Genomic DNA, 24,744 nt, shown 5'->3' on the forward strand with positions numbered 1-24,744 from the left:
AAATCTTACCTAAGTAATATAAAGGATTGATTGCATATATATATAATCCTTTAGACATAAACCGTTGACCAAGTCTGGGACTAGGACCGGATCCAGCTGCACCTAAACTCCCCTCTCAGGAGGAGTTTAGAAAGCAAGGGGGTCCTTTCTGAACGTCGTGACTCAACAGGAGGGTCTCCCTGACCGCCTGTCTGACCCTGTCCTCTATGCAGTAAATAATCAAGTGTACCTTGCCATTGAATCTCGTAAAACACTGTCGCATTCACTACTAATTTTGTTAAATCACTGTTTCACCTTAATAAATATTTCACTACTTCTCTCTTATGAGTGAAGTTAATCACTCCGCCTGCGATGCCCTGTTGACCAAGGTGTCTCTCCTGGTCTAGACCACCCCCAGACCCACTGGCACTCCATCCATGTCCACATTGGACACACACCGTACTCACACAGTGGATAAGCGGGTGACGACATTTTCCTCCAGGCATACCTCCAGGGCCAGGTCCTCACTGTCAGAAACAATCAAGACCAAGCCTGGCAAAAAGAACAGAGAAAACCCTTTATTAGAACACCTGTTGGGACACAGGACAGACCCTGCAGGGAGGTGGTTCCATGCACTCCCACCCCAGGGAAGTGGCAAGAGCAGGGCCAGGGTTTTTGCCCTGGGGAGGGTGCACTCTGGGAGAGAAGGACTGAGGAACAGGCAGGGTCCCCTTGTGGGCATGGCACTGAGGGCTCGTCCAGGGAAGGAGGGCGGCTTGAGGCTTTGGCCTCAGGTCTCCCACCATATGGATGCACCCCCTGGTTGCTAGAAGATCCCTACAAAGACATGGAAATGGTAGCTAGCTCTGTCACCATGGCGTAGCTGAGACGGCCCCAGGCTTTTCTCAGAGTGGGATGGTGCTGGCTCTGCAGGGCTGTTGGGCCTGGCCCCAAACGTGGGGTGACAGGCACCCTCTGCTCCTCACCCCTCACTGCGTCATTTGACAGCCCAGGGGAGGCAGAAGGGATCAGGAGGATCTCAAGCATCTTTCCTGAGCAAGCTGTCTGCCCTGTGGTCAGGTGCTAGCAGCCTGGGAGCGCTTGCCCTCCCCTTTTGACTCAAGCTCCTGGAAAACACTTGCTGGGCAGAGTCATGGCCAGAGCAGTGCAGCCTGCAGTCCCCTGCAGTACAGGCCAGCTGGCATCCTCTCCTCCAGCTGTGGTGCAAAGGAGCTCTCTGCATGCATCCCAGAGGACTGTGGATAGCAAAGACGCATTGAACCTACTCTCATTTTCTTCAGAGCTCTCCCTTTGCTGGGTTGCGCCCTGGGCCGCCTGAGCGTGGGTGAGCCTGAAGGAGGAAAAAGACAAGAGGCCTCTTGTGCACTGTCTCCATGCCATGCAATCCGAGGCAGGTGGGAGCTGCCATTGTAGAGGCCCCAGCCAGAGGATAGGCCTTGGGAAGGCTCCCAGGAGACGGCCCCGCTGCGGCGGGATCGGGAAGCAGCAGGAAGGCAGCACAGTCACTTCCACCCTACCCACCAGGCCCTGCTGCACCAGCCTGCCCTTGGGCAGCCATCCCAGCCGCCCTGTGTCGTTGGGGAGAGGGCACCGGCTGCCCGCCTCCAAAGCCTCCCACCTCCTCCCCAGGGCCCTGCAGCAAGAGGGACAGAGCGCTCCTCAAAACTCCCTGCAGCACTGCAGGGGTTGGTCCCCAGGGGTCAGAGGGGCTTTCGGTGACTTTCCCAAGCCCCACGGCTGCTGCTCTGCATATAGCCCTTGTCAGCTTCCCCGCTGTGTCCCTCACCAGCCCCACACGAGGCTCTGCCTACGCTACCCGCCAGCTGAGGCCCCCCCGAAGGGACAAACCCCACACATGCACACCCATTCTACCTGTTCCTGGCTGCTCTCCTTCTCAAGGGGCCTCTCCGTGCTCCTTGTGATCTTTGGGGAGCCCTTCTTTGAGACATGTTGGGGACTGGCAGTCTACGGCTCCTCTGTCAGCCCAGGGAGCTTCGAGTGCCCAGGGTACGGCCACTCAGCAAGGCCCTGAGCTCGCGGAGGCCTGTGTGGGGCCCGCACGGTGTGAGGTGACGCCTGTGACATCACAGATGGGGCCACGGGGGGGGGGGGGTGGGGGTGGGGGATGGGCAGAGAGCCTGCACTTTTCCCGGCGCAGCCCATCCGCAGCCACCCCAGGCCCTGCCCGCGGAGTGCTGGGGAGCGGCTGAGGGGCACCACCGGCTCCCCTGGCAGCTCCCCCGGGAGCCAGTGCATCCCAGCCCCCGGGCCTCGTTGGGCCCTGTGCCAGGCACCGCACCTTGTGTCCCCTGGGCAGGGCTCAGCACTCCCGGGGAGCCCCGGGACACGGAACAGGGGGCGGTCGGACGTTTGTGCTCTCACCTGATCCGACAGCTGCTTCAGGCCGTGTTTCTGCTCTTTCAATCTATCTTCTCTTCTGCAGAGCAGAAGGGAGACTACGCGTTCCCTGGTGCTGTCAGAGGTGGAATGGTGGCTCTGTGGAAGGCAGAGGGTCTTTTCCCCAGCCTTGATGACCCTGCTGTAACATCCATCCCCTCTCTACTAGGTCTGGCTGCGTGGAGTTGACTTTCCTCCTAGCAGCCCGTACGGGTCCATGTTTTGCATTTGTGTCTTAAGAGAGCGTTGATGACACACCATTGCTTCAGCAGGATTACAGAGCATCAAGCTGTTTCTCCCTCTGGCCCCTCGCAAAGAGGCTGGGGCTGGGCAGGAGCTTGGGAGGGGAGATGGAGCCAGGACAGCCAACCCAAATTGACCAAAGGGCTGTTCCATGCCTTGTATCGTCACGCTCAGTCCCATAAAGACTGGGGCTCTGCCCTTTGCAAAGCCGCTGTTGCTCAGAGACTGGCTGGGCACCAGCCAGCCTGGGGAAGGTGGCGAGTGGCCTTGGGTTTTTCCCTCTTCCCTTCACTTACTAAAGTGTTTTTATCCCAACGCACAAGTTTTCTCCTCTGTTTCACTCACTATTTAGTTCCACGGAATAGGTTCTGTTCCTGTTGGAGCATATTACTGGCTATTGTAGACATATTATAAGGGGCCTTCGTTTTCAGTGAACACTATCTTAAGCAACGTAGGACAAGATAACTGCTCCCATAACCCTCTAAATTTAGCAAGCTCTCATGAAGAGTAGAGAATCATACAAAGAATAACTTACTCCTTACTAAGGCTTCTCCTTCCCTCTTTTGAACAGTTTTGTGGAGCTTGGGAATATGTTATCTACTGAGCCCCTGTACCTAAAAAATAAATCAGCACTACCTGCTGTGATGTCTCTTTAACTTGGCATCTGAACCTTCTAAGGCAGCGTAAGCATACTGTTTGCATGACCAGCCCCTGATCATCAGAAGTTAAGTGTCTGTAGGTAACTGCGTGGTTGCCCCAGCTATTTTAGCTTTTTAATAACAAGTTACCCCAAACATATCAAATTGAACTAGGGCAAACTTAGTTTTTGTTTTCCTGTAACAATGCCATATCAGATAAATATTATTTTGTTTTTAACACTAAAAGCCCACATCCCTCTTTTTAATTAATGAGAGAAGCCCAAGGAAATCTAGTGTCTTAATTTTTTCTGCAAAATGCTATGAACAGTTACTAAAATAAAATCCAATTTAAATAAACATTCCACTGTCTTGAAAAGTAGGTGGAGTTTTTGTTTTACCTACAAGTTTTAGTATCTTTGAGACAGCAGAGGCCTTTGGAAGTCAGCTCCTATAGTGACTTCAGATTATTTATGACTTCTTGATCTGTTTGGCTAGCCCAGGTAAATGAGTTGTATACTGAGGAGCTCCAGAAAGATCTGGAAAAAGATTTACTGGGGGAGATCACACAGCTAGAATACAGTCTTTTAGATGAGCAATCTAAAGAGCAAGATTGATTCATTTTTTGAAGCCACAAAAAGTATCAGTGCACGTATAAAATGCTGCTGACACATGCCTAGAACAAGTACGTGTGGTTAGACTCATGGCAAAAAACCCCAACCAAACAAAATCAATCCAAGAACTTGCTTGATGAAAAATCCCTGCATCCACACAGTTTCTATTTCTGCTTCTGACTACTCTTCATGATAGTTAGCTCAGGAGACAACACGATCTTCTACTGGCAGTAGCTGCGGGTAAGCAATGACAGAATACACAAATATGCAAGTGTTAAATTACATAGGAAGAAGGAACATTTAAGAATGCCAGCAATCAGATAACCTAACTAGTAGAGAGGTGGATAGAGTCAAGAGTTGTAACAAAACAAAATCAAGTCTCCCTAAAGTCACTGGCTTCATACCTTGAAGGATTTACCATGTTCTAGCTCATCACCTGACCTTCCTCATGCCTTTTATTTTGATGAATTTCTGATATTTTAGAGCAACTGATAAGATAAAAGTGTCCTTGAAAATAAGTATGTATACTCTGAAAGAGCTTAGATTTTCCAGGTTAGATTTTTAACACAGCAAAGTATAGTAAAGATAGACAGAATTTAAATACATGAGTACAAGACTCTTGTAGTCTGAGGCCCATAATAATATTCACCACAATATTTCACTTGTGAAAATGCTACTGCTTTTCCCAAACTGGGTGTACTTGGGCTGACGGACTTGGCAGCAGCTTATGCTTCTGCACTAAATTCTATACCCTAGAATTAAACAAGGTTGAAATCCCCTGGTAAAATTACTGCCTACAAACATGTTCAAGGGGACCTAAGCAAAGCAAATTCAGTGCTGGTTAAAGAACTGCAATTCCATTGTTTTTTGTGAACTACTTAAACATATCAAACAGCACTCGCACAGGGCAGGCTCATAAAAAGTGTCTGACTGTCAAACGTTAAGTCGCAAAGTGTTAACTGTTAACTAGTACAAAAGCCAATAAAATAGGACTCTAAAAAAGACCTATTTTGCCTTCAGCATTACGTGGGGGAGGAGAGAAAGCTGGTTGTTTCAAGACCAAAGCTGATGCTGTGCATGCTGAGATTGAAGCTTCTCTTGGGACTTCGAGGGAAAGGAGGATGTATTAGCACCATTGTGCAGACTTGCAGCACCCTACAGAACACTGAAACATTCTTGCAGAGTTCAGACACCGTGACAGCGTAATGAGAGTGAAAGATGAACTGTTCGTGTAATAAATGAGTCAAGGATCTTGGATTGTGGTGGGGAAAATCACACGGAAGAACTGATGATCGTGATGCTTATTTTAGCTTTGATATTACAGAATCAAACTATAAACTATGTTCTAGCCTGGGGAGAAGGAGGCTGAGGGGAGGCCTTACTGCTCTCTACAACTACCTCAAAGGAGGTTGTAGCCAGGTGGGTGGCAGTCTCTTCTCCCAATTAACAAATGACAGGAAATTAACAAGAGGAAATGGCATCAAGTTGCGCCAGGGGAGGTTTAGATTGGATATTAGGAAAAATTTCTTCACCAAAATGGTTGTCAAGTGTTGGAACAGGCTACCCAGGGAAGTGGCTGAGCGACCATCTCTGGAGGTATTTAAAAGACGGGTAGATGTGGCATGCAGGGACATGGTTTAGTGGTGGACTTAGCTGGACTTGATGATCCTACAGGTCTTTTCCAACCTCAATGATTCTATTCCACAATTCTAATCTATGGTGAGCAGCACAAATTTCCTCATCTGAGATGCATCTATTCCTTTGCTTCAACAAGAAAATTTTACCTTTTTTGTTTTAAGCGTGCATTAGAAAACCATGTTTTCTATCACATGAGCAAAAACAAACTTCTCTATGACCCTTTCAAGAATTTTTACTCTATATAGCAGAATTAAGGACATAGAGCAGGAACGGGGAGGCAGAAGATAATACTCTAATAGGTAAGCCTGTTGCAGCAAGTCCATATTTCTGCATCAGTTTCATTTTAAATCACAACGAATTTTAAAATTATCTTCAGAACACTGGGAAGCAACAGTGATGTGTCCCAGTTACTTTAACAGCAGAAGATGAGACCCTGACCTGAACAGTGTACTGCTGTTAAGTATACTCATGACAGTCAGAGACTCTAGAAGTCTAATACTGTTCAAAAGAAAAAAAAGATACACAAAGTTTGTCTAGAATATATCCTTTATTATTTTAAGTCTGTGTAAATTTTAATACATGATTGAATTTCTACATCATTTTCTCTGTTTAAGCACATCCTGGTATTTTCCAACAACCCAGTCAATTGCACCTTTATTATGTACAGTCAGTATTTATGAAATATTGCATTTTTATCTATGAACTTAGAAAAATAAGATGCGAGGGAAATTGTTACCATGATTACTGATAAAAAAAAAAAAAGATAGGTAAAACAGTCAATCCCCTTTTAGTGTGTTATGGCTTTGCACCAAGTATCAGATGTCAAAACAAACAGTTTAATATACTTCTTGTTAAAGGCACTTACTGTTCTTCAAATACACTTTCAAATTTAGTCCTATTGCATTAAGAAGTGTATCTCTAGGATCATACTTCTGTAACACAGAACAGTCCAAAAAGGCAGCATTAATGAAAAGGAAAAAAGGGTTTTTATGTTAAAATATGAAAATACCAAGAATTAACACAAACTTTCAGGATTTGGTCCTTATAAAACAGGCAACAGCATTCAGGCAATAGTGATTTCTTTTCTTAAATGCTAACAAAATAATATCCCCAAAAATGAACTCTTCCAGTTCCAGCGTACAGATATATCTAAGTTCAGTAGTGTATGTACCCTCTAACAGCGTCCCCAGTAAAAATACATCTTTTCAAGACTAACTACTGCTCCACTTTGGCTGGGAAGGAAGAAAACTCCAAAGAGCATTATGCACATACTAGCAAGCCTACAGTTCTGTGTCCCTGTATCTGGATGGCTGTCCATAATACCCCTTCTTAGAGTGGTCCGATAGCTGCCGACGGTAGTCCTCCTCTTCCTCTGCATCACTGCCGTAACTGCCACGGTTATCTAGGTAAGGTCTAATAGGAGGTTTCTGGGGTTCTGGAGGTCTGGAGCTAACACAGCAAGACAGGGAAAGAGAGATAATGTTTACTCCTATTCTGAAAAGCCGAAAAATAATTATACTTAGTATTGGCTTTATGGCCATATACAACCTAGAAAGGCACATGGAGCAAATGAAACCCCTTCTAGTCCATAAACAATTGCATTCCCACAGTACGCCTATGTGGAGAGGCACCTTATTTCCGTGTTCAGATTTGAATCTACTCAACCTACCTGGAAAAACGCCAAATTTAAAATTATTAAAGACCCTCCACCCCCACATCAAGAGCTTTATGGCACTTTACTCCCTGAGCACAGAGGTTTTCAGCCATTGCTGCTACCCCAACTGACATTTTCCTCGATTATTTTTGCACCAGATTCTTTCCATGTCTGCTTCTTCTTTTGCATCACCAGTTTCCTGTCTCAAAGTCTGAAGACGTCCTATGTGACACTTCTAAAATTGATAGCCTTCTCTCCTCACTCAAGGATCTTACTAGGGCTCTTATCCTTAAAAGTGGGCAGGAATATCCCAGTTTTTATATGTTGTGGTGCTACCCATCTAATGTGGCGTTAAGCAAATACACAGAAATAAATTCTGCCAAGGGCAGACATTTCCTCAGTTTCAAACGCCAGACATTATCCTCCTTCCAATTGCCCCAGTGCTTAAACATTAGCTCTAGGCAAATCATTAACATTCTTGTAAAAAGGCGACAGCACTGATTTCTCTATGTAAGCAAACATTCTGCATATGTCGTTAAAGATTACTTTTCACTACATCTAAAAAGCTTCCAAGGCTATATAAAAGAAGTATGCTTTTCTGAACCCACCAAGAAAACCTGGAAATAATCACTTATGTGATTATGATAAAATAATGTTTTCCATTCTTCCATTTTACATTATATGCTATGACATCAAAGAATTTGATTTACTGGGAAAAAAAGTCCCATTTCTATTGCTATTACTAAGAGTCAAGAAAACCTTCAAATCCTAAAGAGCAGAAAACAAACTCCATCACACAGTGTCTTAGCTCTTGCATAGGTGACTGATCAAGTCATAGAAATATGCAGTGTGTAGGGTAAGATGACACAATGGTCAACCAGTCCAGAAGTCGCTGAATTTTAACAAAAGACTGCTACTTTCATGAGACTTGACAGGTGACCTCAGGCAAGCTCATCCTCAGCTTCCCTACCCACACAATACATCTGTGACAGAATAAGCATGTAAGCAATTAAGTGTTATTAAATAATTAAAACAGCAGTTACTGTTAGGGTAGACTAACAGTCATCAAGTGTCTAGCACAGAAAAAATGGACATCAAAAGACATGAATGTAGAAGAGCTTCCAAGTAATACAGATTGGGGCAAAAACCTGGCTCTGCAAGTATTTCAGCGGAAGAATATAGCGATTCTTCCTGGGTGACTCAAATAATACGAATGAAGTAAAAGAAGAAAATATCCTGAAAAACAAGAAGAGTTCCTGGAATTTTGCCCCACCCTTACACTAATCTTTGAAGCACAACAAGAAGGAAGGATTACTTGTATGAATAAAATCCAGCAAGATCACTTTTCCTCCTGCTGGTGAAGTAAACAATGAATACAGGATGCTTTAACCTGGATACACCTTACCTCATAGGCTGGGGCCAGCTCTGTTCAGATTTCTGTGTTTTGACAGGGACAGCATAAATATCCGGGTGCTTCTGGGCTATTTCAAGCTTTAAAAGAAAGTAGGAGAAAATAATGGTTCTTTTTAAGTCTATCCATTAGAGATCCTATAGACTATAGATCTAGCAGGTCACAGCTACATCTGAAACAATTAAAGTACAAAAGGGTAACTATCTTATTCATATTCCTACAATTATATAATCTTTTGCTAGAGTAGTAATTCAAAGTGCACACGAAAACAAGGCATTGCCAAAAGCAACAGAAATCAGCTTTCTATAGTTACAATAGGAAGCCTTAAAATACATCCTCTTTTTACACCCAAATCCACACAATGGTATATCTGTACGTGTGGTTTCCCAAACTTCTCCCTCCAGAAGCAACACAATGCAAGGTCATGATTTTCATTGTCAGGATGCAGGCTGTTCTATACGCTGGAAAGCGCAGCAGTGGAAGAATGCATCTCTTCATACCCTGGCATTCTGGGCCTCTTGTAGCTCTTGCATTCTTTGCAACCTTGCCTTATGATCCATCTCCTCAAATATTTTGACTTTCCTCAATACAGATTTTGGAGTATTTTCTTGTTCGCTTCCTTCCTCTTCCAGCTTTGACTCTTCCTCCTCCTCTGCAGGTGGGACTGCTGGCTGAGAGTTTCTCAGGATGGGACGCCCAAAGGCAGGTTTCACAGAAACAGGTGGTGGTGCTGCTTTAGCTGACACAGTTGAAGTCTCACTGCTGACAGCAACATTACTTGATTTGGAGTCATAGTTCTTGGGGAAGTCATATAGATCCTCTTTGTTTTGTAACTTTCCCTGGAAGTATAAAACACACAAAGTTTAAATCGGCAACTTCATAACTTTCATTTCAAACAAAGGCCTTAATCTGTAATTAATCATTTTTCCTAGGTATTTAACCGTGTCAGTCTTCATCCAAGCAGCACTGGAAAGGTATTTGAACTGCTGCAACATTTTGGCCATACGCTCATACACTACACATTAACCTATAGAAGACTAGCTGGTTTCGTGCTTCATGATAATAGCCATCAGATACGCTTTTCCTGATGGTTATCCTGTGTTTGCTCTTGCTGAGCTAAAGAAGTGCCTTTCAATTTGTTAGCAGACACAAAAAGAAGTCTACTTTCTTGTTCCCCATAAAGATCACACATACTTGGAGAGAACTGAACTGTTATCCTTTGAGTTTTCCCTCTGCTTGATCCTGCAACACCTTCAGTCATTCCTTCTCTCTCCACACTTACAATGTTTTCTAGTCTCTGATCATTCCTATTACTCTTCCTTCCTGGAGAGTTCTCCAGAAAGAGGAACTCTGTATTCAGATTTGTTTCTACAAGTTTACCTTGGGTGGTTCAGGCTTGAATGCTGGAGGTGGACTCGGTTCTCTAAGGATCTCTCTGCTACCAGCTTTTCTCAACTGAGTCCTTGGTTCTGGACTAAATTTTTTTAAACTCTGTGAAAGAAAATAAGAGATAAAATCACTGCAGTATTCAGTAATTCAGTCATTTTTCTCTCTCTCTAGTTTATTATTCTGGGAACAGTAAGCAGGAGTCAAATGACTGCCAGCAACCTGACCACAATCACTGCAGATGTAATTGCGAAGTTCAAGATGAGACAGCATGAGGAGACCTATAGAGTCAGGCAGTAAAGCAGCGCTATTATTATTTTTGCTCTACACAATGTAGCTCTAAAACACTATCAGAGGTAAGATAAAGCTGCAGTTTAAAAAAATCTCATTTGTAAACCATGCATACAGGGCTTTCAGAAAGACCAAAGTACAGTCGTGTTGAAAATCCAGTCATCTCACCTCCTCATGATGCACAGGTTCAGAGGACCGGCTAACAGATGAAATCCTTGGCTCGTCCAAGGGCTCGTCAAGTTCATTGTCAGTGTATGCACCTCCTTCTCCATCTGTATCCTCTAGGTCACTGATCAGCCGACTGTCACAACTCAAATAATCAGCACCCATTGCAGTAAGGTAAGACATACGATCGTCTGCATCATCTTCCATGCCGTCCATCTAGAGAAAAGTCAGTAAGAATTAAGTGAAGAAAATTAAATATATAAGAATTAGTCTAGTTAGGTCTCAACAACAACTCCTTAAGAATGACTTAAGACTAATGCAGAATCATAAAGGAAAGAGTCCTGTAAGAGCTTATCCCTCCTCACCATTCTCCCTTAGCTATAGCATTAGTGATGAAAGCTCCAAAGTATGACAGAAAGAACAATAATAAGTAATTTTTTGTTACCGAGAAAGTAATCAACTGACTACCTGTCTAACCTATTCATCATTGGAAAAAAAAAATTTCAGTAATTTTTATTGGCAAGAGATACCTTGAGACATCCTTATACCTTAGTATGGTATGGACTGACGGCTTACCTTTCCTTCTGATACCCATACTGCTTCTCCTTGCTGTTGTTGAATTGTGTCTTTCAGACTACCGTACCAGCTGTCGTTGGCTGAATTCAAATTGATGGTGGCTACAAAAATTGAAGGAAAAAGTATATATACACAGCAAGTGCAGTGTGATCCTGTATCCAGTCTTCGCTGTTTAACACTTTTTGGTTTAGTTATGTGAGAATGTTAAACAGCCATTTCATTTAGATTATTGACAGAAGCATGGTATTTTTATATTATTGTTTGTCCACTCTTCAAGCTTATTAAATCACTTATCCTTTAATGACACGATGCCGATTCACCATTTCTTTTGTATTAGAACTTGGTGGAACAAGGAACTTTGAAAAAAAGTCAAGGAAGGGATCACTCATGACCATACTTTCACACTTTTCTTAGTTACAGCCTGCAGAAGTTAATATGCAGAGTGGTAAGTAGATATTTCAAGGCTCACACAATCACATTCACTACTCTCTTGTTAAGCAGGTTAGACACACATTCTTCCTTACCTGTAAAGAGGTGGGAACAAGTTTTCTTCAGCTTGTTTGCTTGCTCATAAAGTTTTCTTGAGCTCTTGTTTGATGTGGAACATAGCCTTTGCCTCATGGTTTTCACACCCTGCTTACTGTCTGGGTTAAAGAAGACCACAATTGGAAACCACTGGGTGTAATTTAGCAGGTCCACTGCTTTAGGAGTCACATCCAACAGAGCATGTTTATCCTGTTAACAAGAAAGCCCAGTCAGTGTGTTGCTTGTCAGGTACAAGAGGAGGTGGTTGGAACGTGGTATCCTAGGAAAACCAGGACATTTTTGTCCAAATAAGACCACAACTTATTGGATTTTTGCCCCCACAGTAGTATCACAAACACAAGCCACAACAGGTAACCTTTTTCTTTCACCTCCATTTTTCTGAACAGCTTTTGGCTGGATGTCCACATTCTTATGTTAACTAACTCTCTTGTTAAGTAAAATGCACTGATTCCACTTTTTTTTTTTTTAAAGAGGTAGTGAAAGTTAACCAGCTTTTCTCTCTACCTGCCACAGGTATTCTGGGTGCTATCTGTGAGCTTTTATTTACTTTTACTAGCTGAGGCAAATTTCACTTTTTTCATTTAATATTTTTTCTTAGCTGCTTCTAGTGCAAAGGTGAACGGGATTTTCAAATGCATGCTTCAGTGATGCCTGAGCTCTGAACAGGGTTCTGTGTGACACTAACTCTTTTGGCATTGATTTTATTGGGCTCAGGGCAATAGGCAAAAAGAACATACTCCACAGTTTAAGTTTTTTAAGCTTCTTGATTACCACCTATTTACTTGATCTCTAACCAGTATTATGAAAAGACTCAATGCAGTCTCAGTAGATGCTCCTTAGCTATCATAGTCACTTCTCTTCAGTTCAATAGTAGTAACTCTGAAGCTAAAACGTTAAGTTTCTGATGACAGTATGAGCAAGTAGAGCACTGCGTGACAGAAAAGCCTCCATGGCAATTTCAGAAAGCATACAGTAAAACACAGATGCCCCTCTGTTCAAATTTAGAAAGGACACAGGAAAGAGAATGTAGTTTCTAATATCAGGTTCACCCTCCCACGTGGAGGACAGCTATCAAAATTATAAAGATTGTTGTTGAACAAGCCCTATCATTAAGCCATGTCTGCTTACTGCAGAAATAGATGCCGTGAAGAGTTAAGGACTCTGCAAGTTTTAGAAGCAAACAAATCAAACAACATGCCTTTGAGTGTAAGCAATTTTCACAGAGAAATACTCTACCTGCTCAATGATTTGCCTCACAGTGTTCAAGCGCACTACCCCAGTTGACTTCTCTGAACCTGCATCTCTGGGTTCCGTCTCTGCAAAGACAACATTTTAGCTTTTAGTGGCTGGGCAGCTGTGATTATTAAGTTATCCATTCTCGCAGTTAAGGATAATAAGGAAACTAGGAGGACAACTTACTTGCTGTCTGGTACAGGTGAGGCAAATCATTTGACAACTTGTCCATAGCGACATCTGCAATAGGGCCAAATATCACCACGGGTCTCTTAAAGCCAGCTGAAATAAAAATATTTGGAGAAAAGATAAGTCTGAGAAAACTGATTTTATATGTAAGTGAAGTGGCACACACAAGATCCTCAATTACTATGCAAGGTTATGAGTAAGTTGAAGATATTAAAAAATATATTTTAAAATTTTTATTTCTCTAAAGTTTGTGCAACAGCATAACTCGTACAGAAAGCTATTTTTATCAGCCGAGACAGCAAAAGAGATTGTTTTAATTTAACAGCTTCCTTATTCTTTCTAATTAAGATGTACGGAGAGGATTCTATATTCTGAAAACATATAGCAGATCTTTAGTAATCTTTCCATCTAGCAAAATAGCATGAACCCTGACCCAGAGGGTTTTGTGTGAATAAAGGTAAGAATGTTAAATCAGCTGCAGGGCAGCTTGAAGAAGCAACAAAATGCAAAATTCTGTTATGCTTCTGTCAAAACAAGTGCAAACACAGACCTCGGAAGTTAATGGGGGAATGCCATCCTATTGCTACGTCTTCATCTTGACATCTGGGAGCTGCTTTAAAATACTTTTTACTATTTGTTTTGTTCCACAGTATTATCGTGTGTGAATACCTAGAAAATTATCTTGATTTGCTCCACATCACTAGTAACATAGCTAGTTTATAGTCATGGAGATGGACCACATCAACCTCAATTACATTTGGACAATCTGTTGGAGATACTTGGGTTTTATTTGCTGTCAAGGTAATGTTAAAATGGTATTTATGAGCAAGCTGAAGATTGTGATCGATCTCAGGCATATGGATTGTACTTTCAGAGCTAGCCAAGGGGAAGCTAAGGAAACAAGAAAACCCTGCTTGTTTCTTCCTTTTTTAATTTTAAACCTTGAAATTGGCACATGCAATTTGGAGGCAACAGAGAACAGCAGCAGTTTAAAACATAAAAACCTTTTTTCTTAGAGTAGTTAACAGCATCCAGAAATTTGCATTCTGAGAAAAATGTCATCATCCCTTTCTGTTGCTCAAATTTTACATTGAACTTACTTAGCTGACCAAACATTTGGATGCTAAACCAGCCGACAATAAATGGGCAGCTGGCTCACAGCAGTCTCACTTACCCTCACGCAACTGAACTCGCTCATACGCTGGGAATTTTGTGCTCACAGACACAATAGCTGTCAAGTCTTCACGACTCTTCCTCAGATTCTTCTTTGCTCCAGATCGCTGGCCACGTGTTCTCCAGAAGTCTGCCCTATCGCTTGAGCCATCTTTTTGGGCATTTTGAACACTGGCCATCTGCTCAGCTCTGACAGAGAAAGCACAGAATTCATTTGTACAGAGTCAAAGAGGGCAAAGGCACTTTCACTGAAGAACAATGGATTTTCAATTTACAACAGGTAATTTGCCAGACAGCCATGAGTGGAGGAAAGAATAGAGAAGTCCAGGTTCTTTTGCCTTGGAGTAAACAGCGTCAGAACGATGCTCTGACTCACCATTGCTGGGCAGGAAAGTGATAACTCACACAAACATAGAAAAAAACCAAAACACAACTGCGAAGAGGTGGTGAGGAGCACAACTCAGAAATGAAAGACTAAGAAATTGCTGTCACTATTCTCATTAGGCCTTGTAAGTTAAGTCACTATGGTGTAGAAACAAAGGCTGGTTTGGTCAGATCAATTAACAAGAGAGGAGAGGATGTGCTAAACAGGAAAGGGGCAAGGGAGTCAGCAAAGCAGCATATTTCAGGAACTTCTCTACAATGCAATTGTGAGCTTTTTTTCCTCAATCATAAAATTACAACAACACGCAAGAACTTAAAAGCTACAGCCTAAAAATACCCTGATTTTTTTGCTAATGAATTTTAATACTTTTAATCATTATGCACATTTAAACACTTATTATCTCACATGAATTTTGACTAGGAAAGCATACTTAAGCATAAAACATTGCTGTGGTTCACTTGGTATTTCACAAAAAAATAAGGACTATGGCTACCAAGAAATACTAGCCTTGGAATAAATTCTTGAAACATTTTCTGTAGGGATATACAAAATAAATTCAAGCACTGAAGTTCTTTTAAAAGACTCATCAGAGTACTCTTGCACACATGATTATAGAATAGTTGGTGTTGGGACATTTGAAGGTCATGTAGTCCAACTCCCTTGCAACGAGCAGGGACGTCTTCAAATACATCACGTTGCTCAGAGCCCCATCCAACCTGATGGTGAATGTTTCCAGGGATGGGGCATCTACCACCTCTCTGGGCAACCTGCTCCGGTGTTTCACCACCCTCAGCATAAAAAATTTCTTCCCGATATATCTAGTCTAAATCTACCCTCTTTTAGTTTAAAACCATTACCCCTTGTCCTATTGCAACAGGCCCTGCTAAAACATTTGTCTTCATCTTTCTTATAAGCCCCTTTAAGTACTAAAAGGCTGGTAATAAGATCTCCCTGGAGCCTGTTCTTCTCCAGGCTGAACAACCTCAAGTCTCTCAGCCTTTCTTCACAGGTGTTCCATACCCCCTCATTTTTGTGGCCCTCCTCCGAAACCACTCCAACAGGTCCCAGTATGGACCCCTGAGGGACACCACTTGTCACCGACCTCCATCTGGGCATTGAGTTGTTGACTGCTACCTTCTGGATGCAATTCTCCAACCACCTCCTCATCCACTGAACAGTCCACCCATCATACCCACATCTCTCCAATTTAGGGAGAAGGATGTTGTGGGGGACCCAAGTCAAAGGTCCTGCAAAAGTCCAGACAGATGACATCTGTAGCTCTTCCCTTGTCCGCTGATATAGTCACTCCATCATAGAAAGCTACTGGGTTGGTCAGGCAGGACTTGCCCTTGGTCATAAGCTTCCTAAGGTGTAGGGTTTTTTTTTTGATTGGGTTTGGTTTGATTTGGGATAGGTGGGAAGAGGGGAGAAGAAGGGGTGGAAAAGGTAAAAAAATAAATAATCAAAAACAGAACCTTCCACCCATTTTCTAGAAGAGGAACTGAAGCAGCTAGTGTCAAAGTTTGGTTGAATTCTGGAACAGGAATTCTGGGTCTGCGCTGCAAATACCTGATCTAGTATGTTGGTAACACCATCCTCTCTCATCCTCTTCTCACATAATCCCATGGTTCTAAAATCTACAGTTTTACAGGCACAATTGTTATGAAAGCGAAGACAAGACAAATTTATTAATTCTTCAAAGGTGGAGAAAAAAGAAGGAATAAAGATATGACATAGGAAGAACAAAAAGCATTTGGGAAAAAAAAAAATAATCTTACTTCTAACAATGGGTAGGAAGACAGGATGCCACCTTACCTGCTCTTATTTGGAATGAGGCCCTTTTCCAGTTCGTTTCCAATTCTCACAGCCAGCCAGCTTCCCAGTTTGCCATCATACAGTGTATCAACTACCCTAAAGATCTCGCCTCTGGTGAATGCTAAGCTCTGCGGTGACTCTTTTTCACACTCAAAGTGGCTCCTGATGAAGAATGAATCTCCTCTGCCACAGGCCATGATGTCTCTGTAAACTAAAACAGGAACTCCCCTTTAGTTTGTATTATTTTACACTTGAAAGGAAGATTAAGCTGTCATTCTAGAGAATAGTTTTGAAATTCTTCCCCTCCACTCAAAAAGATGCAAAAAACCAGAATTTACATCCGTTGTACACATACATTATCAAGAGTGTTCTATACTTGTACACATACAGCCTTTACAGCTCTGATGGAAGGAGGTACTTGTACCTTCCACCTTGTCGTGGTTTCAGCTGGGGTAGAGTTAACTTTTTTACTAGCAACTGGGATAGTGCTGGTTTGGATCTGGGATGAGAAATATTTTTGATAGTGTACTGGTGGTTTTTTTAGTTATTGCTAAGCTCTCAAAGCCTTTTCTGCTCCTTACACTACCCTGCCAGTGAGGGCTGGGAGGAGACACAGCCCAGAGCTGACCCCAACAGACTAAGGGGCTATTCCATGCTATGTGGCATCATGCTCAGTATGTAAAGCCGGGGGAAAGAAGGAGGAAGAGGAGGACATTTGGAGTTACGGTGTTTGTCTTCCCAAGTAACTGTTAACACACAATGGAGCCCTGCTTTCCAGGCTGAGCACCTGCCTGCCGTTGGGAAGCAGTGGATGAATTCCTTGTTCTGCTTTGTTTTGCTTTTTTTGATTTGCTTTGCTTGCATCTGTGGCTTTTGTTTTACCTATGAAACTATCTTTATCTCAACCCAGGAGTTTTTTCTCACTCTTCTAATTCTCTCCCCAATCCAAACTGGGGGAAGTGAGTGAGCGGCTGAGTGGTCCCACCTGCCGGCTGGGGTTAAACCATCACACACCTTCCCAAAGCAAAACGCAGCTGTGGTACGTCAATATTACACCAGGCTGTGTCTCCAAGAGGAAAGCAAGAGGCTTCGCTTGCTCCTGAACTGTTCATCAATAAAACTGTCCATTTGCTGCTATCTGACTGAATCCCTTATGACTGCCAAGGCACAGCAGAAGAGGAGTACTAACAGCAGATTTTGGGCCAGCTGCTACAGACAGAAAAGCCGAAGGAACAAGAAGTACGTTGCCACTCTTCAGGATTAAGAAGAGATGCTATTTGCTAATAATGAAAGAGATGGAGAAGTGCTCTGAAAAACACATCACACATGCACATCTGTATGACCCTTGTGGTATGGAATACAGCTACCTTCTAAGCTACTGAAAAGGAGGGTAACTAAAAAGCTATCAAGAATAAGCACAAGAGAGATTAACTGTGGTTTCACTGACAGAACAGAGCTTAAAAGCTTCAAGAATATACACAGATTGTGTTGAAAGCACCTACCTTCATATTTGCTTTGAGCCAAAATTGTCACTGTTTCACCTTTGGGAATTTCTAAGAGATACAAAACAGCATCTTCCCGAACAATGCCTCTGAAGTCTTGAGTGTTTACCTATGTACCAAAAAAAAAAAAGTCAACACCTGAAAAAACCACCAATAAAAGAAATAACCAAAAATTTTTGTTTCATCTAAAAAAATCTTAAATATTCTCTTTCCTTATTATACTTTTTTTTTTTATTTTAAAGTCAATATGGATGTCTGTTGCCATAAGGATTATTTTATTCCAGCCATTAGCATTAATCTTTCTGAAATAACAAGGTCTTGGACATGCACTGCTGGATTCTTTCTTCTACTTTAACCGACTTCAAGAGGCTTTGAAAATCAAGGTTATCACAAGAGAAAACAGGCAAAAGAGAAAATTACATTAGCCTCCTATTCAAATTTTCAGAAAAAAGGGAGAATGTAAGAAGACAAAATGGCATAGATTATATAATTCAGTAACTGGAAAAATAAATAACTGTTACACAAGGAAACTGGAAAAAGGAGGAGGAAGAAAAACATACTGGCCTCAACTTTTTTCCTCCTTCAAGACTAGTGTTGTACAGAAAGTTTATTCTCCCATCTTGGTTCATTTTTCTTGATTAACATTTCTCCTACCTAGCTCTTCCACGGAATCTTAAATAAAATGAAGCTTGATATACAATTCTCCTTCAAAAACTCATTTTGGTAAGATCCCCTCCACCACACACACACACACACTTCCAAAGCAATAACTTGACTTCCTACGATGATCATGTCTTCGATACTTCCACTAAGAAGTAAACCGAAAAATACAAAGGTGATTTGCATTTCAGGGGCATATACTTATACCTTAAGAATCTGATCTCCTTCCTGCAGTCCCTCCTGATCAGCTGAGGTGCCTTCTTGAATTCCAGCAATAAATATCCCTACATCATTTCCACCAGCCAGTCGTAGACCCACGCTGTCCCCCTTCTTGAATCTCACCATTTTTGTATTAGGACTACAAGATTTACAGGTAGAAAAAAGAAGGCCGGAGGTTAGGCATATGATAAAAACAGGTTGTCAAGAAAAAAAAATTGCAACCCTTTTAACAAAATCATATTAATAATATTCTTAGCCCCCTTCTTTCGAAATATAGGCTATATTTACCCAGGTAACTCTTCAGTGAGGAAGGAAGCAGAGAATTTACGTTTTTCAGAGTGGAAACTGAAATAGGAAGAGCAACTAAGCGGCATACACAGACTTGACAGAGCAGGAGAACAACTCCCTATGTTCTTGAAGTCCTAAAATAGTTGCCTACTATTGGATCCTCTCTCAGATGAGCAGCTAGGTTTTTTTTGTGAAAACAGCCTTAGTTATAAGTAATCATACCCATTGTTTTTTCCCCTGTATGCTTGAGAACTGTGATACGCATTGATTTTATACCTATTTTCTCTGCAGTTTAACATGTTTGTTAGACAGAAATCTCCAAGTTTTGTAATGAGAAATACTGGTATGTTAACAATCAGTCCTTTCATACTGCAGTGGGAGAGGCCACTGGACTAGGTTCAGCTTTTTTGCTGTCAGAAAAGCTGTATGCTTGAGTGACCTTCCAAACACAGAGGACAGTACTTATCTGTCAGCCTTTCTCAGTAATACCCTAAGCCTGTATTATAAATTCCCCTTCACCAAAACAATCAGTTGATTAATTTGCACATCAATGACAACATATGCAGGGTCCAACCCAGAAAAGAAATGAGAATCCATTTGAGAAAACATTCCAAGCTACAGAGTATCTTCAAAACCTTATCTTTAGGCTTCTCCTTACAATCTCATTGCTCCTCTCTGTTCAGTTTCTGTATTTGGAAACTCTCAAAAGAAAACATGTCAGTTGATTTCCTATTAATACAGTTTGCAATTTACAGTATCTTAATTGTTAAAGACTCAACAATACCAGATTCCATTTGACCACTTAGAAAAATCACCAAACACTCCCCCCCAAATAAACTTTGGAAGCAGTATTTTGTTCATTTCCAAGCAGAGACTGCAATATGGACTGCACAGGCTTGGATTCGAAAAAAAGACACCAATTTCTGTACAGAAGTTTCCAGCTTGTTCAGAAACACACGTATGTTTGGCCTTGTCTTGCAACTAGCTTGTTTACAAATGAAAGAGAGGACATTCTCTTTGCATCTTAATATTGCAGGGAAGAGGAGGGTTGTCTTTTGTGTGCATACAAAATGACAGAAGAGGTGTAAAATACATTTCCATAGAATTGCACAGGTTAGAACAGCCCTCTGCTCAAAGCAGGTTGTTCAAGGGCGCCTTGACCAGTTATGTTTTTGAGTATCTCTGGCGGTGGAGATACCACAGTCTACAAGGGAAAGCTGTTACAGTGGTTAACCATCTTCATAATAAAAAGTTTCCTTCTATATATCAAGTCAGAATTTGCTATGTTCCAGCTTATGCCCCTCACTCTTCGTCCTACTACTCTACCCCTCTGAGAGGAGTACAGCTCTGTTTTTGCTACGCCCACTACCCATCAGGTTGTTGCAGAGGGCAATAAAATGTCCCTTCAGTCCTCTCTTCTCCAGGCTTAACAAATGACATTTTCTCGGTTTTTTCTTGTATGTCATGTGCTGTAGCCACCAATTCCCTAGACTTGCTCTAGTGTGTTACTGCCTTTCTTGTCCTGGGGGGCCCCCAAATGGACACAGTAGTCCAAATACTGTATTAAAGTGCCAAACAGAGCAGAATAAAAATATAAAAACATACCATTGTGTACATTAGCATGTAAGCCCAGAAGCACAGGGTGTTCTACACCGTCCAGGTAGAAGGCAAGTCTGTATCTTACAGGCACATACTTCTAGAACTAAGTTTAACTCAAATATGGCCAGTTAGAAGCCACGTCATCTCTTCTTGGCACTAAGCTATAAAGGGAGTATCACTCCAAATGGACAAAAAAACCCAAACCCCATACAACCAAGAACCAGGTGCAGGTCACTGGAAGAACACTGAGTGCAAAAGAACATGGCAAGTGCCAACTTACCCATATATTGCTTCATCTTCTGGGCTGGGTTTAAGAATCGTTCTGGGAACTGCTTTTGGTTGAGACACTGTATGTAAAAAAGCCAATAGAAGTTACTGAGCTATTAAAATATAAATGGCAGCGATTTCTAGCTATCAATATAGAAATCAAACCCCTCCATGCCAAAGACTAGTACAGCTTTAAATGTCAAGCATCTTTGACTAGAATTGATTTACTTCCCTTTTTTTTTTTTTTTAATTTCTTGAAAAAGAGCCAAAAGATCAAGGGAGGGATATGCAACTCTTTCAGCCAAGTAAGATCAGGAATAGCTTCATTTGGCTGCTTAAGGCAACAGGCTACAGCAGATGCTCCAGGAGAGCACTTGCTTTTTGAGATGGTAATTCTAATAAGCAACTGCCTTCAAATAATCTCAGGTGTTTCTTCTCTTTGCACCACAAAGCAAAGACAGCCATCTTCTCTGTGTGTCAGGATGGGGTTGACACGAAGAATATACTAGATATGTCAACATGACTGGGGGAGTAGACATTCTGGGCCCAGGGAAAAAAAAGCAACCAAAAACTTCAAACTCTGACCTGCCGGGTCATCTTGATACTTCAGTTCTTTGTTTGTGTCTACAACTGTAACAGCAGGAGTAGCAATGTCACTAGTTGATTTGAATGGTGTAGGCATTGCTCCTATCCTGGACATCCTACTGGATGGATCATCTTTCACGCTAAAAGAAAGGAAAAAAGTATAGTGAAATCAGATAAGAATGCCATGGATTTTAAGAATTTCTTTGACAAGCATTAGAAAAATGGAGTAGAAAAGACCATTTCTTACTTTGGTTTCTCTTTCAGCTTTTCATTGGATGAATGCGAATCTAGGTCAGAATGATGTAATCTGTCATCTTGAGGGGACAGTGATCTGTTTGACTCTATTTCAGAAATGTCTGTGAAGAGAGCAGCAAATCAAGAAATGCAGGATTTTTTTAAATTATCTGCACATCCGATCACCATATTTACAAAGCTCTGACATAAAAGATATACTGAACCTTTAAGACTACTCCCAAGTTGGATTTCACTAGGGTTCAAAAAGTGCTGTATGCCTTTTAGGGCTTTCACCTCCCTATCCCTCCAAAAATATTTCAGAAAGGTTTCACACAATCATTAGGTAATACACTCACATCACACAACTACTTTGAGCATACCACAGACTCATTAACTAGTGTTAGCAGCATCTTATTTGAGGTCTCATGGAGGTTCCCAAACAAGACCACCTTCACATTAACAGTCCTCACATTGTTGCTTTTCAGTGACAAAAGAAACAGAGTAGCCCTCAGCCTTAAACCGTATCTCAGTCTCCACAGTAAAACCTACAAAAAGTTGCACCCAGTATTCTGACTTCAGAGAAGGAAATACCTGGCACTAAATAAGGTAACGTCTTACTTCCTTAAACATCCTGAGCCCTCCCCAAAGCAAGATCGTGTTGAGAAACACAGTTTATACACTGTAAGGGATGATTTGTATGGAACAGGCAGTGGAAATAGAAACCAGTTGTCCAGGGGGACTTAAATTCCTCGTCTTGACATTTTTTCCCTCCCGTTGAATGCTGTCGTGAATATTAATGCCCTCAGAAGGAGAGACCAATTCACTTGTTTTTAAAACTGAAGTCTTTTATTAAAGCAACTGACTTGTTTGTTCTGAGAAGTAAGGTTGATTTTGCCAGACCAACATTGCTTTTCTCTGTCCCTGCACGAAATAGATACGATTACTCCAAAATTCTTCTTTCACCTAAAGGAAGTGGGCTTGATGCTTACTTGGCTATTACTTTGGTTTGGTTTTTTTTTTGGTTTTTGTTTGGTTGGTTGGGGTTTTTTTATTTGTTTTTGTTGTTGTTGTTTGTTGTTGTTTTTTAAAGAACCTAGTTACCAAAGCAAAACACTACAAGCTCCTTTCTGCCCCTGCACAGGGTCCAGAACTTTTTATCCACATTAAGCCTCACCATCCATTTCTGAGTCACTGTCGTTCAATGAAGGAATGTTGAGCAGTGTCTGTTTTCTGTCCCTGAGGACAACCAGCTGGAGCTTCCCCCGTGACTTCTCAATCAATTTTCGGGCATCAGCTAAAGACATGTTCTCTGTCACTGTCCCATTGATCTGGACATAAAAAGCCAACAATAACACTCTAAGTAAACAAACAATTGTGCTCAAGTTTAATAGCGAACTTGACTATAACATGACTTACTCCAGAGTAACCACTATAACAAATGCACGCTAAACTGCTAGACACGCTAACACGCTAAACACACAGAACAGACCTTGAGAATGATATCCCCTTCATGAAGGTTGCCATCTTTGGTTGCTAGGCCAGTACACGTCATTTCTTTTATGAAGATCTGACTTCCAAGCCGAAGACCGTATTCTGGAATCAGGGAAATAATCCACTATATCTTAGAAGATGAGCAAGGATGCATTTTTTTTTTAAACTACACAGTGTACATGCAGCACACTCCATTACAACATGATAGAAAAAAAAAGCATACCTAGTAAACCCACTTAACCCTAGGCTAACTCTCCTATTTCTGTGCTGTCAGAACAGTAAGAACAAACAGCAGCCCAAAACCAAAGATGGATGATTACTCTGCCCCTTCAACAGTAAAACAATGCTTTCATTCTGGAGGTGTTTATTAACATGCTGGACTAGATTCTCTCTCTGTATCATATTTTGCATGGCGTAAAAAGGGAAGGAAAAGCGTCAAAAAGTGCTAATAGAAGAGGTGTTTTTTTTCACTAGTTGCTGCATGCTAACTCTGTCCTATCTGTACCCCAGTATATGTCTCGGTTGTTTCAGATTTTTTTTTCCTTCCCTCCACTGCCTTTTTCCCTTTGACCCAAGTTACTTGGATCAGTATATTTGCTACTTAAAGGCAAGGCTCTTAAAGCACGCACATCCTAGAACAGAATAGGAAAGAAACAGTTATCTGCTTTTAAAAATCACTACATTTGAGTGAGTATGCAGAGTATCCACATGAATGGCAAAAGTTACTACAAAATTACTAGCTACATATAAAACTTAACAAAGACACCTTAAATTTCTTCTTATTTATATATTATTTGTATACCTATCTGCATTATCTTGACAAATGGAAACATTATATGCAGGGGAAGAAGGAGAAGGAGGGAAAGGGATCCTTACCAGAGTCAATGAAAAAAGAGGTTAGCTCCTGCGTACAAAGCTTACACAAGCAGAAAATTCTTACAAATCACAACAGATTAGAAAAAAACAACCACCCACAAAACCCGCACAAGCCAATCAACACACCCCCCCCAAAAAACCCAAACAGAAAATAGTGCACAACTAATCTCGGATGTGCTTTATAACATAAGTCTTTACTTCACAGCACATGAAAGATCAGGCTTTTGGGTTTCATTTACACACGCCAATACTCAGCAAGGAAAGGCTGTTTCAGCTGTTGCTATTTCAGTATTCTTTAACTATATTATTAAGTATTCAGAACCAAACAATCCTTGGAACTAATTTAATTATACTGAAGGGAAGAAGTAAGTGCACTATAAAAGGCAGAGTCTACTCTTCACCTTTTGTAGCTGACCCTTTTGTAGATGTGCCAAGTGTAATCTGAATCATGATCAGATCCATGTTTCCTACCAGAACCAGAAGAATAGGGCAGCGAAAATGGAAAACTAAAATGACACAGCAGCTTGAAAACACTGAAGCAATGCAAGTTAACAGTTGTGTTCAAAGGTAAAGTTCAGAGTGCTGGGGGAAAAAGCACCCTAAACTAGCCAGGAAGAATGAAAGAACAATTTAAGCAATCAGTCAGAAAACTCAACATTTAACCTGTAAAAG

At 41.6% G+C, this 24,744-nt stretch overlaps 1 protein-coding gene across 5 annotated transcripts in view; it reads right to left on the reverse strand.

Annotated features, from left to right (window-relative positions):
- Positions 1-6,058: 6,058 nt before the first annotated feature.
- The window catches only part of TJP2 (tight junction protein 2), a 60,656-nt gene continuing 41,970 nt past the window's right edge, over positions 6,059-24,744 (reverse strand). For 2 of the 5 annotated variants that reach the window (XM_074165645.1, XM_074165646.1), the window contains 18 exons: positions 23,195-23,298; positions 22,880-23,033; positions 21,719-21,827; positions 21,472-21,611; positions 20,900-20,966; positions 18,721-18,871; positions 17,854-17,962; positions 16,352-16,562; positions 14,153-14,340; positions 12,976-13,071; positions 12,793-12,872; positions 11,535-11,745; positions 11,011-11,111; positions 10,438-10,650; positions 9,973-10,083; positions 9,093-9,431; positions 8,587-8,672; positions 6,059-6,976 (listed from right to left, as the gene is read on the reverse strand). In XM_074165645.1, the coding sequence (XP_074021746.1) occupies positions 6,808-6,976; positions 8,587-8,672; positions 9,093-9,431; positions 9,973-10,083; positions 10,438-10,650; positions 11,011-11,111; positions 11,535-11,745; positions 12,793-12,872; positions 12,976-13,071; positions 14,153-14,340; positions 16,352-16,562; positions 17,854-17,962; positions 18,721-18,871; positions 20,900-20,966; positions 21,472-21,611; positions 21,719-21,827; positions 22,880-23,033; positions 23,195-23,298 (2,639 nt within the window). In that variant the 3' untranslated portion in view covers positions 6,059-6,807. The remainder of the gene's footprint in view (positions 6,977-8,586; positions 8,673-9,092; positions 9,432-9,972; positions 10,084-10,437; positions 10,651-11,010; positions 11,112-11,534; positions 11,746-12,792; positions 12,873-12,975; positions 13,072-14,152; positions 14,341-16,351; positions 16,563-17,853; positions 17,963-18,720; positions 18,872-20,899; positions 20,967-21,471; positions 21,612-21,718; positions 21,828-22,879; positions 23,034-23,194; positions 23,299-24,744) is intronic. The other 3 variants (XM_074165647.1, XM_074165649.1, XM_074165648.1) reach the window with 3 other exon arrangements.

The sequence above is a fragment of the Numenius arquata genome, chromosome Z, assembly GCF_964106895.1.
Source record: "Numenius arquata chromosome Z, bNumArq3.hap1.1, whole genome shotgun sequence".
NCBI classification, from domain to species: domain Eukaryota; kingdom Metazoa; phylum Chordata; class Aves; order Charadriiformes; family Scolopacidae; genus Numenius; species Numenius arquata.